Below are 16,825 nucleotides of genomic sequence, written 5' to 3'. Positions count from 1 at the left end.
ACCTGCCTCCTCCTAACCACCAGGCTGCCTGCTCCTCTAACCACCAGGCTACCTGCCTCCTCTAACCACCAGATACCTGCCTCCTCTGACCGCCAGTTTGCCTGCTATCATCTGAACCGCCGGACTCGTATATCTGACCGCCGGACTGCCGTAACATCGTCTGACCGCCGGTTGCCTTAGCATGTCTGGCCGCTGGACGCGCTATCTGAGCCGCCGGACTGCGCCAGCATCATCTGACCGCCGGACTCGTATCATCTGGCCGCCGGACGCGCGCGTCATCTGACCGCCGGATTTCCTGCCTCCTCTAACCACCAGGCTACTGCCTCCTCTAACCACCAGGCTACCCTGCCACTGCCACAGGGGAAGGAAGTGTGCAGGAAAATCATTTTAAAACCCTCTCCTCTGGCAAACTCACTGCATAGTGAGGTAATTTCCCTCCCAGTTCACATAGAGCTACTATCTACCAACTCCTCTGGCAAACTGTTGAGGTCAATTAAGACGAAAACCAACTCACCACCTGGAAATCATGTCCACAGAAATCAAACCCTCCCACCCCTTTCCCAGGGACAAACCCCCACCCCTTTCCAGGGACAAACCCCCCACCCCTTTCCAGGGACAAACCCCCACCCTTTCCAGGGACAAACCCCACCCCTTTCCAGGGACAAACCCCCCACCCCTTTCCAGGGACAAACCCCACCCCCTTTCCAGGGACAAACCCCACCCTTTCCAGGGACAAACCCCCCCACCCCTTTCCAGGGTATTGAGTCACAGGTCCTCCCCCCCACCAGGGTATTGAGTCCCAGGTCCTCACCAGTGATCTCCAGGTGCATGGAGCTGTCCATGGGGAGGGGTAAAGACAGGAAGTTGAAGGGGTCGAAGCGAGCGCTGATGTGACCACACGTCTTACACTTGACCTGGGACTTGAGCTGGCCGTGAAACAGATCCACCACGATGGACCGGTTCCTCCGCAAGTGGTTCTCCCACGCCTGACGAGGAACACACACGGAACCATAGAGAGATGTAAAACACACACGGAACCATAGAGAGATGTAAAACACACACACACGGAACCATAGAGAGATGTAACACACACACACGGAACCATAGAGAGATGTGAACACACACACACGGAACCATAGAGAGATGTGGAACACACACACGGAACCATAGAGAGATGTAAAACACACACACACGGAACCATAGAGAGATGTAAAACACACACACACGGAACCATAGAGAGATGTAACACACACACACACGGAACCATAGAGAGATGTGGAACACACACACACACGGAACCATAGAGAGATGTGGAACACACACACGGAACCATAGAGAGATGTGGAACACACACACGGAACCATAGAGAGATGTGGAACACACACACACACACGGAACCATAGAGAGATGTAAAACACACACACGGAACCATAGAGAGATGTAAAACACACACACGGAATCATAGAGAGATGTAACACACACACACACGGAACCATAGAGAGATGTGGAACACACACACACACGGAACCATAGAGAGATGTGGAACACACACACACACACACACACACACACACACACACACACACACACGGAACCATAGAGAGACGTAAAACACACACAAGTGGTTCTCCCATGCCTGACGAGGAACACACACACACGGAACCATAGAGAGATGTGGAACACACACACACACACACACACACACACACACACACACACACACACACACACACACACACACACACACACACACACACACACACGGAACCATAGAGAGATGTAAAACACACACACGGAACCATAGAGAGACGTGGAACACACACACACGGAACCATAGAGAGACGTAAAACACACACACGGAACCATAGAGAGATGTAACACACACACGGAACCATAGAGAGACGTAAAACACACACACACGGAACCATAGAGACGTAAAACACACACACACACGGAACCATAGAGAGATGTAAAACACACACACACACGGAACCATAGAGAGATGTAAAACACACACACGGAACCATAGAGAGATGTAAAACACACACACGGAACCATAGAGAGATGTAAAACACACACACACGGAACCATAGAGAGATGTGGAACACACACACACACGGAACCATAGAGAGATGTGGAACACACACACACACGGAACCATAGAGAGATGTGGAACACACACACACACGGAACCATAGAGAGACGTGGAACACACACACGGAACCATAGAGAGACGTAAAACACACACACGGAACCATAGAGAGATGTAAAACACACACACACACGGAACCATAGAGAGATGTAAAACACACACACGGAACCATAGAGAGATGTAAAACACACACACGGAACCATAGAGAGATGTGGAACACACACACACGGAACCATAGAGAGATGTGGAACACACACACACACGGAACCATAGAGAGATGTGGAACACACACACGGAACCATAGAGAGACGTAAAACACACACACGGAACCATAGAGATGTAAAACACACACACACACACGGAACCATAGAGAGATGTGGAACACACACATACGGAACCATCGAGAGACGTAAAACACACACACGGAACCATCGAGAGACGTAAAACACACACACGGAACCATAGAGAGACGTAAAACACACACACGGAACCATAGAGAGACGTAAAATACACACACGGAACCATAGAGAGATGTAACACACACACACACGGAACCATAGAGAGATGTAGAACACACACACACACGGAACCATAGAGAGATGTGGAACACACACACACACGGAACCATAGAGAGATGTGGAACACACACGGAACCATAGAGAGATGTGGAACACACACACACACGGAACCATAGAGAGACGTAAAACACACACAAGTGGTTCTCCCATGCCTGACGAGGAACACACACACACACACACACACACACACACACACACACACACACACACACACACACACACACACACACGGAACCATAGAGAGATGTAAAACACACACACACACACAGCACTAATGCTGCTAATTACTCCTATAAACACACGCGCACACATACACACTGTTCATTAACTGTATATCAATACATTTCACAGGTCATCCACTCCTTAAGAAGTGCTTAGTGGATGGGCTGACTTTCATTGACTCTCTCCTGGTCTCTAGACACCCAAGATGGCTGCCAGAAGATGCTCCTGAGGACGATGATGATGATGTAGTGCTGTATGATGATTGGTGAATGTTACTAAACAGTCTAGTTTTTCCTTTTCCTTTTTTAGTTGATCGATTTGATTTTTTCCATATTATTAACACTGGAAAAAATCTCTCTGAGAAAATAAAGATTGATTTGATTGTACTTGTGTGTATTGGTTGACTGTGTGCGTGTGTGTGTGTGTGTGTGAAGTTGTGCGTGTATGTTTTGGTTTATTGATTGAACTCTGACCTCTAAGGCGACCTCCCAGTCGGGTCGTCCGTTGCTGTCCTTCAGCTCTACGTAGGGTTTCTCATGCACTCTGTTCAGGTCCTCATGGAGACCGTCCAATAGGAAGGCCAGAAGCTCCTGACTGTCCTGCTGCTGGAAGCCGTTGAATCGTGGGGCGTACTTCGCTATCGTCCACTACAGGGGGCGGTAGTGAGACAACCACACAGTCAATTCATTCATGTCACAATGACTACGTTACCACAAGCTGACCAATTCTGATAATTTTTCCCCCCACAAATGTTTATTTTGACCAATCACATGAGATCTTCTTCAGAGCTGATCCGAATGGTGAAAAAAAAGACTGCTTCTTGACAAAAATGCCCACTTAACCCGGAAGCCAGCAGCACCAATGTATCGGAGGAAACACCGTTCACCTGCCGACCGTGTCAGCGTGCACTGCGCCCGGCCCGCCACAGGAGTCGCTAGTGAGTGATTGGACAAGGACATCCCTTCCGGGCCAAACCCTCCTCTAACCCGGACGACGCTGGGCCAAACCTCCCCCTAACCCGGACGACGCTGGGCCAAACCTCCCTAACCCGGACGACGCTGGGCCAAACCCTCCCTAACCCGGACGACGCTGGGCCAAACCCTCCCCTAACCCGGACGACGCTGGGCCAAACCCTCCCTAACCCGGACGACGCTGGGCCAAACCCTCCCCAACCCGGACGACGCTGGGCCAAACCCTCCCCTAACCCGGACGACGCTGGGCCAAACCCCCCCTAACCCGGACGACGCTGGGCCAAACCCTCCCTAACCCGGACGACGCTGGGCCAAACCCTCCCTAACCCGGACGACGCTGGGCCAAACCCTCCCCTAACCCGGACGACGCTGGGCCAAACCCTCCCTAACCCGACGACGCTGGGCCAAACCTCCCCTAACCCGGACGACGCTGGGCCAAACCTCCCCTAACCCCCGGACGACGCTGGGCCAAACCCTCCTCCAACCCGGACGACGCTGGGCCAAACCCCTCCTCTAACCCGGACGACGCTGGGCCAAACCCTCCTCTAACCCGGGTGCACGCTGGCCAAACCCTCCTCTAACCCGGACAGCTGGGCCAAACCTCTTCTAACCCGGACGACGCTGGGCCAAACCCTCTTCTAACCCGGACGACGCTGGGCAAACCCTCCTCTAACCCGGACGACGCTGGGCCAACCCTCCCCTAACCCGGACGACGGTGGGCCAAACCCTCCCCTAACCCGGACGACGCTGGGCCAAACCCTCCCCTAACCCGGACGACGCTGGGCCAAACCTCCTCCAACCCGGACGACGCTGGGCCAAACCCTCCTCCAACCCGGACGATGCTGGGCCAAACCCCTCTAACCCGGGACGATGCTGGGCCAAACCCTCCTCTAACCCGGACGACGCTGGGCCAAACCCTCCTCTAACCCGGACGACGCTGGGCCAAACCCTCCTCTAACCCGGACGACGCTGGGCCAAACCCTCCTCTAACCCGGACGACGCTGGGCCAAACCCTCCTCTAACCCGGACGACGCTGGGCCAAACCCTCTTCTAACCCGGACGACGCTGGGCCAAACCCTCCTCTAACCCGGACGACGCTGGGCCAAACCCTCCTCTAACCCGGACGCGCTGGGCCAAACCCTCCTCTAACCCGGACGACGCTGGGCCAAACCCTCCTCTAACCCGGGACGACTGGGCCAATTGTGCTCCGCCACTCATGGGTCTCCTGGGTCGCGGCCGTCTGCGGACAGAGCCTGGACTCGAACCAGGATCTCTAGTGGCACAACCACTACGCCAAACGAGCTCTATTCTAATGCTTTGATTCCATCGGAAATACACAGCTAAATTATTGAATACTTTTACGACTTTACCTCAGATTGGTAAAAATGAGTTGTGGTATTGTGTAGAAAGACATGACTTTACAATTCAAATGGCTGATAATGTATGAATTCAGCGTATTGCTAGATGTTTTGGATATTGTCTAGGCCTATAGGATCACGAAAATAAATTTGACCGCAGCCAACCAGAGCGCACAAAGATAACACAGGCACCGGGGCGGGACAGACAGCAGAGTGACCAGCCAGCATCCTTCCTGCTCATGACTGAGGCAGCCTACACCATCAACAAGAGAGGTCACTAGAAAATGTATATCGTTCCTTCTGTGGGAAAGGCTATACAGAATTTTCCTGACTAGAAAATTGGAAGATTTCCAAATGAAAAAGAAGCAGAGTTCATGAATGGCCTGGAAAAAGTAGCCGGCTGACGCTAAAAGAAAAACACATTATTATTATTTTTATTATTTTTACCTCTTTTTTTCTCCCAAATTTAGTGGTGTCCAATTGTTGTAGTAGCTACTATCTTGTCTCATCGCTACACCTCCCGTACGGCTCAGGAGACGAAGGCTGAAAAAGTCATGCGTCCTCCAACAATCCAACCAAGCCGCACTGCTTCTAACACAGCGCACATCCAACCTGGAACCAGCCACCAGTGTGTCGGAGGAAACACCGCGCACCTGGCAACCTTGGTTAGCGTGCACTGCACCCGGCCCGCCACAGGAGTTGCTGGTGCGCGTGAGACAAGGACATCCTACCGACCAACCCTCCCTAACTCGGATGACGCTAGGCCAATTGTGCCGCCCACGGACCTCCCGGGGTCGCGGGGCCGGTTACGACAGAGCCTGGGCGCGAACCCAGAGTCTCTGATGGCACAGCTGGCGCTGGTAGCGCCCTTGGCCACTGCGCCACCCGGGGAGTCTATATTAGTCAATCCACTCATATCACAAGACATGGGAGACATTAAGGACATAGTTGTCCTCTACAGGAGTAAGGAAATCCCATCCACTGTTGTGACGATCCATGTCAGGATTTATAAACCCACCCTGAGTTTGAGAGGAGCAACGCCTGTGTTCCACTCCAGCTCCATCAGCAGGTCTCCGTGAACATTTAGCCATGTGACTCTGCAGATCCTGATGGGGTTGGTTCTTGGACACAAAATAACAAAGCCAGTAAAGCTTAGCCAACGCAGCTGTTCAACTTTTCACAACACACACTGATACACACACACACACGGACACACACACACACGGACACACACACACGGACACACACACACACACACACACCACACACACACACACACACACACACACACACACACACACACACACACACACACACACACACACACACACACACACACACACACACACACACACACACACACACACACACACCTACCTGTTGAGTTCATAGAGGTGTCTTCCCACAAAGTAACATGGAAGTTGCTAACACACTGATACTAGGAGTTCATAAAGCACGTGTTGCCTAGGTTACTGAGGCCCGTGCACCCTCTCTCCGTAGCAACTGGGGAGGGGGGTGGTAGACATGCACAGTATTAGGGCTACAATATTTACATGTTTGACAGGTTTAGGGAGAATCGGAGGGAGGTTAGAGATAAATATATCATCCTAAAATAGTAAAAGCTCTCGATAACTGCGTTGTAAACGTATGTACGATGTTTTATAAAATATATTTTATTTTTTATTTTACCTTTATTTAACTTGGCAAGTCAGTTAAGAACAAATTCTTATTTTCAATGACGGCCTAGGAACAGTGGGTTAGCTGCCTCTTCAGGGGCAGAACGACAGATTTGTACCTTGTCAGCTCGGGGGTTTGAACTTGCAACCTTCGGTTACTAGTCCAACGCTCTAACCACTCAGGCTGCCCTGCCGCCTACACTCTAACCACCAGGCTGCCCTGCCGCCTACACTCTAACCACTAGGCTGCCTCTGCCGCCTCTACACTTCTAACCACTAGGCTGCCCTGCCGCCTCTACACTCTAACCACTAGGCTGCCCTGCCGCCTCTACACTTCTAACCACTAGGCTGCCCTGCCGCCTCTACACTCTAACCACTCAGGCTGCCCTGCCGTCTCACTCTAACCACTAGGCTGCCCTGCCGCCTCTACACTCTAACCACTAGGCTGCCCTGCCGCCTCTACACTCTAACCACCAGGCTGCCCTGCCGCCTCTACACTCTAACCACTAGGCTGCCCTGCCGCCTCACACTCTAACCACTAGGCTGCCCTGCCGCCTCTACACTCTAACCACTAGGCTGCCCTGCCGCCTCTACACTCCTAACCACTAGGCTGCCCTGCACCCACACTCTAACCACTAGGCTGCCCTGCCGCCCCTACACTCTAACCACTAGGCTGCCCTGCCGCCCCTACCTCTAACCACTAGGCTGCCCTGCCGCCCTACACTCTAACCACTAGGGTACCCTGCCGCCCCTACACTCTAACCACTAGGGTACCCTGCCTTCCCTACTCTAACCACTAGGCTGCCCTGCCGCCCCTACACTCTAACCACTAGGCTGCCCTGCCGCCCCACACTCTAACCACTAGGCTGCCTGCGCCTCTACACTCTAACCACTAGGCTGCCCTGCCGCCTCTACACTCCTAACCACTAGGCTGCCCTGCCGCCTCTACACTCTAACCACTAGGCTACCCTGCCGCCTCTACACTCTAAAGCGTCTGCTAAATGGCATATATTATTATATTATTATATTATATATATTACTAACCACTAGGCTACCCTGCCGTTGCCAAAGGGGTTTGTCACACGGTTCCACTGTACCTTTATGCCGGTCCATTTTACTGCTGTTGGCGATGAAGGACATCTCTTCTGGCCAGCTCATGTCTTTGTTCCGAACTAAAAACACACAAGATGAAGGTTTTTACACATCAATGAAATCAATTTCTCTTTTTAAATCAGAAGCTTGCAGTCAGGTTTCTTTTCTCTTTACATTTCAACACACTCAGCAGTCAGATAAAGTTTCAGTTAATTATAGAGTTCTTTGAACGTACCCTCGATAACTAAGTGTTGCTCGTCCTGAATCTTCAGGCCCTCAGAGTGTGGTTCTCTCATCATCCCAGGAGGGTCAGATAGTTCTGGGTGGGGGAGGAGGAGAACAGGGTCAGATAGTTCTGGGTGGGGGAGGAGAACAGGGTCAGGTAGTTCTGGGTGGGGGGAGGGAGAACAGGGTCAGATAGTTCTGGGGAGGAGAATGGGTCAGATAGTTCTGGGGGGAGGAGAATAGGGTCAGATAGTTCTGGGGAGGAGAACAGGGTCAGATAGTTCTGGGGGAGGAGAACAGGGTCAGATAGTTCTGGGGGAGGAGGAGAACAGGGTCAGATAGTTCTGGGGGGGGGAGGTTCTGGGAGGAGGAGAACAGGGTCAGATAGTTCTGGGTGGGGGAGGAGGAGAACAGGGTCAGGTAGTTCTGGATGGAGGAGGAGAATAGGGTCAGATAGTTCTGGGGGAGGAGAACAGGGTCAGGTCGTTCTGGGGGGAGGTTGGATGAGGAGAGGGTCAACATCCTTAAAGTTTATATTAATTTATATTTTCTCATGTCACCGTAATATCACTTATAATATAGTTGTGGACATGCGATAGTTGCACACACCTCGCTGTTATAGAGCCACAGCCTCATGTCCCTTGCGTCTTTGATGCGTAGCCTCCGAGACAGGTACAGGTGGATGTCCTTGATGAGCCCACGCGGCTGAAACAGCCTGTATAGGCCAGGACACGCTGAGGAGCGTTGGGGGAGGGCACGTTACCTGGAGGGGGAGAGAGAGAGAGAGAGAGAGAGAGGAGGGGGAGGGAGAGGGAGGAGGGGGAGGGGAGAGAGGAGGGGGGAGAGAGGCGATGGGGGGGAGATATGAGAGGGGGAGATCGGGAGGAGACATGAGAGGGGGAGGGGAGAGGCGAGGGGGGCGAGGAGAGGGAGGGAGGTGAGGGGGGAGAGGCGAGGGCGAGGGGGGAGAGAGGAAACACTCCAGCCTTTAGTGGACTATCAGCTCCCAAAGTCTTGTAACACTCACACAGACGCACACAGACGCACACAGACGCACACAGACGCACACAGACGCACACAGACGCACAGACGCACACAGACGCACACAGACGCACACAGACGCACACAGACGCACACAGACGCACACAGACGCACACAGACGCACACAGACGCACACAGACGCACAGACTCACACAGACGCACACAGACGCACACAGACGCACACAGACGCACACAGACGCACACAGACTCACACAGACTCACACAGACTCACACCGACTCACACAGACTCACACAGTCAACACATTATTTCAAGAGATAAAGAATAGTTCAGCTCATGTAGGATTAGTTGTAAGGAAGCAGCAAGAAAGGGTGTTTTAGATTCGGTCATTTAATTAAGACTGATTCATTCAAAATCAACTCATTAGTGACTCACAAGATTCAAATCTGATTCAATCATAAGTCAACAAAAATTAATATTAGTTCAGTTAATAAATAACTAAAAACAAAAACATGGAACTGATTATTACCGATTTTAAAAGTATAGCCAAAAAAAACACCAAAAAGCAAACCTTAATATATATGTGATTGATTGGTAATACTTTGAAAGCAAACAGAATGAATCAAAAGCTGTAAACAGCATATTCTCCCGGCAGCACAGCCTTGCTCTTCGGTCAGTATGTCTGGGTCTAGTCATTCTATGGCACTGGCAACAAATGTGATCGTGGGTTCGATTCCCGCTGAGGCCCCCCATACATAACATGTATGCTGCATGACTAAAGTCGCATTGGATAAAAGCATCTGCTAAATGGAATACAGTATATTATTATATATGATTATTTATACATGGAATACAGTATATTATTATATATGATTATTTATACATGGAATACAGTATATTATTATATATGATTATTTATACATGGAATACAGTATATTATTATATATGATTATTTATACATGGAATACAGTATATTATTATATATGATTATACATGGAATACAGTATATTATTATATATGATTATACATGGAATACAGTATATTATTATATATGATTATTTATAAATGGAATACAGTATATTATTATATATGATTATTTATAAATGGAATACAGTATATTATTATATATGATTATTTATAAATGGAATACAGTATATTATTATATGATTATTTATAAATGGAATACAGTATATTATTATATATGATTATTTATAAATGGAATACAGTATATTATATATGATTATTTATAAATGGAATACAGTATATTATTATATATGATTATTTATAAATGGAATACAGTATATTATTATATATGATTATTTATAAATGGAATACAGTATATTATTATATATGATTATTTATAAATGGAATACAGTATATTATTATGATTATTTATAAATGGAATACAGTATATTATTATATATGATTATTTATAAATGGAATACAGTATATTATTATATATGATTATTTATAAATGGAATACAGTATATTATTATATATGATTATTTATAAATGGAATACAGTATATTATTATATATGATTATTTATAAATGGAATACAGTATATTATTATATATGATTATTTATAAATGGAATACAGTATATTATTATATATGATTATTTATAAATGGAATACATATTATTATATATGATTATTTATAAATGGAATACAGTATATTATTATATATGATTATTTATAAATGGAATACAGTATATTATTATATGATTATTTATAAATGGAATACAGTATATTATTATATATGATTATTTATAAATGGAATACAGTATATTATTATATATGATTATTTATAAATGGAATACAGTATATTATTATATATGATTATTTATAAATGGAATACAGTATATTATTATATATGATTATTTATAAATGGAATACAGTATATTGTTATATATGATTATTTATAAATGGAATACAGTATATTATTATATATGATTATTTATAAATGGAATACAGTATATTATTATATATGATTATTTATAAATGGAATACAGTATATTATTATATATGATTATTTATAAATGGAATACAGTATATTATTATATATGATTATTTATAAATGGAATACAGTATATTATTATATATGATTATTTATAAATGGAATACAGTATATTATTATATGATTATTTATAAATGGAATACAGTATATTATATATGATTATTTATAAATGGAATACAGTATATTATTATATATGATTATTTATAAATGGAATACAGTATATTATTATATATGATTATTTATAAATGGAATACAGTATATTATTATATATGATTATTTATAAATGGAATACAGTATATTATATATGATTATTTATAAATGGAATACAGTATATTATATATGATTATTTATAAATGGAATACAGTATATTATTATATATGATTATTTATAAATGGAATACAGTATATTATTATATATGATTATTTATAAATGGAATACAGTATATTATTATATATGATTATTTATAAATGGAATACAGTATATTATTATATATGATTATTTATACATGGAATACAGTATATTATTATATATGATTATTTATACATGGAATACAGTATATTATTATATATGATTATTTATACATGGAATACAGTATATTATTATATATGATTATTTATACATGGAATACAGTATATTATTATATATGATTATTTATACATGGAATACAGTATATTATTATATATGATTATTTATACATGGAATACAGTATATTATTATATATGATTATTTATACATGGAATACAGTATATTATTATATATGATTATTTATACATGGAATACAGTATATTATTATATATGATTATTTATACATGGAATACAGTATATTATTATATATGATTATTTATACATGGAATACAGTATATTATTATATATGATTATTTATACATGGAATACAGTATATTATTATATATGATTATTTATACATGGAATACAGTATATTATTATATATGATTATTTATACATGGAATACAGTATATTATTATATATGATTATTTATACATGGAATACAGTATATTATTATATATGATTATTTATACATGGAATACAGTATATTATTATATATGATTATTTATACATGGAATACAGTATATTATTATATATGATTATTTATACATGGAATACAGTATATTATTATATATGATTATTTATACATGGAATACAGTATATTATTATATATGATTATTTATACATGGAATACAGTATATTATTATATATGATTATTTATACATGGAATACAGTATATTATTATATATGATTATTTATACATGGAATACAGTATATTATATATGATTATTTATAAATGGAATACAGTATATTATATATGATTATTTATAAATGGAATACAGTATATTATATATGATTATTTATAAATGGAATACAGTATATTATATATGATTATTTATAAATGGAATACAGTATATTATATATGATTATTTATAAATGGAATACAGTATATTATATATGATTATTTATAAATGGAATACAGTATATTATTATATATGATTATTTATAAATGGAATACAGTATATTATTATATATGATTATTTATAAATGGAATACAGTATATTATTATATATGATTATTTATAAATGGAATACAGTATATTATATATGATTATTTATAAATGGAATACAGTATATTATATATGATTATTTATAAATGGAATACAGTATATTATATATGATTATTTATAAATGGAATACAGTATATTATTATATATGATTATTTATAAATGGAATACAGTATATTATTATATATGATTATTTATAAATGGAATACAGTATATTATTATATATGATTATTTATAAATGGAATACAGTATATTATTATATATGATTATTTATAAATGGAATACAGTATATTATTATATATGATTATTTATAAATGGAATACAGTATATTATTATATATGATTATTTATAAATGGAATACAGTATATTATTATATATGATTATTTATAAATGGAATACAGTATATTATTATATATGATTATTTATACATGGAATACAGTATATTATATATGATTATTTATAAATGGAATACAGTATATTATATATGATTATTTATAAATGGAATACAGTATATTATATATGATTATTTATAAATGGAATACAGTATAATATTATTTCCATGCCTGGAGCCAAACTAACTCCTCTGGGACAGATATCTGATAGCACCAGTCCGATTCGATCACCACTAACGCCTCATAGTGCCTCTGCAGCACCACTCTAACGCCTCATAGTGCCTCTGCAGCACCACTAACGCCTCATAGTGCCTCTGCAGCACCACTAACGCCTCATAGTGCCTCTGCAGCACCACTCCAGTGTCTCTGCAGCACCACTAACGCCTCATAGTGTCTCTGCAGCACCATTAACGCCTCATAGTGCCTCTGCAGCACCACTCTAACGCCTCATAGTGCGCCTCTGCAGCACCACTAACGCCTCATAGTGCCTCTGCAGCACCACTCTAACGCCTCATAGTGTCTCTGCAGCACCACTCTAACGCCTCATAGTGCCTCTGCAGCACCACTCTAACGCCTCTGCAGCACCACTCCAGTGTCTCTGCAGCACCACTAACGCCTCATAGTGCCTCTGCAGCACCACTAACGCCTCATAGTGCCTCTGCAGCACCACTCCAGTGTCTCTGCAGCACCACTAACGCCTCATAGTGTCTCTGCAGCACCATTAACGCCTCATAGTGCCTCTGCAGCACCACTAACGCCTCATAGTGCCTCTGCAGCACCACTAACGCCTCATAGTGCCTCTGCAGCACCACTCTAACGCCTCATAGTGTCTCTGCAGCACCACTCTAACGCCTCATAGTGCCTCTGCAGCACCACTCTAACGCCTCTGCAGCACCACTCCAGTGTCTCTGCAGCACCACTAACGCCTCATAGTGCCTCTGCAGCACCACTAACGCTTCATAGTGCCTCTGCAGCACCACTAACGCTTCATAGTGTTTCTGTGCACCACTCTACCGCCTCATAGTGCCTCTGCAGCACCACTAACGCCTCAGTGTCTCTGTGCACCACTCTACCGCCTCATAGTGCCTCTGCAGCACCACTCTAACGCCTCATAGTGCCTCTGCAGCACCACTCTAACGCCTCATAGTGCCTCTGCAGCACCACTCTAACACCTCATAGTGCCTCTGCAGCACCACTCTAACGCCTCATAGTGCCTCTGCAGCACCACTCTAACGCCTCTGCAGCACCACTCCAGTGTCTCTGCAGCACCACTAACGCCTCAGTGTCTCTGCAGCACCACTAACGCCTCATAGTGCCTCTGCAGCACCACTAACGCCTCATAGTGTCTCTGCAGCACCACTAACGCCTCATAGTGCCTCTGCAGCACCACTAACGCCTCATAGTGCCTCTGCAGCACCACTAACGCCTCAGTGTCTCTGTGCACCACTCTACCGTCTCATAGTGCCTCTGCAGCACCACTAACGCCTCAGTGTCTCTGTGCACCACTCTACCGCCTCATAGTGCCTCTGCAGCACCACTAACGCCTCAGTGTCTCTGTGCACCACTCTAACACCTGAATTAAACACTGTCACCAATCTGTTAAAGTAGGCTAATTGGCTAGTACTGTCATCAGCTGTTAAAGTAGGCTAATTGGCTAGCAATGTCATCAGCTGTTGTTTACAGTTTCTGTTATGTCATCATTATTTTTCTATGTAGGCTTTACAGAGGGCGTGTCAAGCTTTATAGCACCACTGTTGTGACAACAAGGCTATGCGTACAGAAGAGTAAGAGTTAGGCTCTCAGGGTATTTTAGTACAGTCAGTGGGCACCATATCCACCCCCCTATGGACCATGACTCATCCTGCAGTCCATTCTAAGAACTTGATTAGGGGCCGGAGCAGTCCATTTTAGGGGCATGATTGGGGAAGGATCAGTTCCTTTTAGGGGCAGGATCAGTTCCTTTTAGGGGCATGCCGGGAGCAGTCCATTATAACAGCATGATTAGGGAAGGATCAGTACATTATAACAGCATGATTAGGGGCCGGACAGACCATTATAACAGCATGATTGGGGCCGGACCAGTCCATTATAACAGCATGATTAGGGACCGGACCAGTCCATTATAACAGCATGATTGGGGTGGACTACAGTAGTAGAAGCAGCGTTTGTTGGCTCCTAGCAGGCTCTCTCTCTTTCTTGCTGCAGGCTTACGTTACCTCTGGGGAGATGCTGGGGAACATTCTCAGGCTGGTCATACCCATGGTAACCCAGATGTTGGACTGGGGGTGCGTGTGGCGGGCTGCTGCCGCAGGAAGAGAGGTAGCGTGGGAAGAGCTCAGCTCAGCACGGCCTGTTTTTCGTCTGCTGGATCACCTGGAAAAGGGAGGGAGAATGAGTACCTCCACCCAACCCAGTACCCTCCACCCAACCCAGTACCCTCCACCCAACCCCAGTACCCTCCACCCAACCCAGTACCCTCCACCCAACCCAGTACCCTCCACCCAACCCAGTACCCTCCACCCAACCCAGTACCCTCTACCCAACCCAGTACCCTCCAACCAACCCAGTACCTCTACCCAACCCTCTAGTACCTCCACCCAACCCTACAACCCAGTACCTCTACCCAACCCAGTACCTCCACCCAACCCAGTACCTCCACCCAACCCCAGTACCTCCACCCAACCCAGTACCTCCACCAAACAGATTCTCTACCCAACCCAGGTACACTCTACCCAACCCAATTACCTCCACCCAACCCAGTACCTCCACCCAACCCAGTACACTCCACCCACTGTTGTCTGGACTGTATATTAACTCTAGCTCTTAAAATGGTTTCTCCCAAAATGATATATATATATATATATATTTTTTTTTCAATCTAATTTTAATATTTACATTTTCTAATTGAAAAACATTCTAATGTTCCAACTGTTCTGTATTGGCATGTCATGTATTACATGCTATTGATTTTAAAATGATTGTTTTGCAATTGTTTAGTAATTATTATGAATGTATTTCTTCAAGTTTTATCTGTGAGCAAGAATAAATCAACTCTGAGGGCTGAGCCCTAATTTCAGGTATGCACACACACACACACACACACAACAGGTATGCACACACACACACACACAACAGGTATGCACACACACACACACACACACAACAGGTATGCACACACACACACACACACACACACACAACAGGTATGCACACACACACACACACAACAGGTATGCACACACACACACACACACAACAGGTATGCACACACACACACACAACAGGTATGCACACACACACACACAACAGGTATGCACACACACACACACAACAGGTATGCACACACACACACACAACAGGTATGCACACACACACACACAACAGGTATGCACACACACACACACAACAGGTATGCACACACACACACAACAGGTATGCACACACACACACAACAGGTATGCACACACACACACACAACAGGTATGCACACACACACACACAACAGGTATGCACACACACACACACAACAGGTATGCACACACACACACAACAGGTATGCACACACACACAAC

General features: G+C 44.1%; 1 protein-coding gene across 1 annotated transcript; it reads right to left on the bottom strand.

Moving 5' to 3' along the window:
• Nucleotides 1-785: 785 nt before the first annotated feature.
• On the bottom strand, nucleotides 786-8,345 carry LOC124029765 (ubiquitin carboxyl-terminal hydrolase 32-like; the record flags this gene model as incomplete). Its single annotated transcript, XM_046341354.1, has 5 exons — nucleotides 8,285-8,345; nucleotides 8,042-8,129; nucleotides 6,300-6,402; nucleotides 3,426-3,599; nucleotides 786-986 (listed from the first exon to the last, which is right to left on the bottom strand). Coding segments are annotated over exons 1-5 (627 nt in total), but the record flags the coding sequence as incomplete, so codon positions are not given.
• Between the last annotated feature and the right edge of the window lie 8,480 nt (nucleotides 8,346-16,825).

Source organism: Oncorhynchus gorbuscha, unplaced genomic scaffold (assembly GCF_021184085.1).
Source record: "Oncorhynchus gorbuscha isolate QuinsamMale2020 ecotype Even-year unplaced genomic scaffold, OgorEven_v1.0 Un_scaffold_7594, whole genome shotgun sequence".
NCBI lineage: Eukaryota > Metazoa > Chordata > Actinopteri > Salmoniformes > Salmonidae > Oncorhynchus > Oncorhynchus gorbuscha.
The sequence above is the reverse complement of the archived record's forward strand: the minus strand, read 5'-3'. Positions and strand labels throughout refer to the sequence as shown.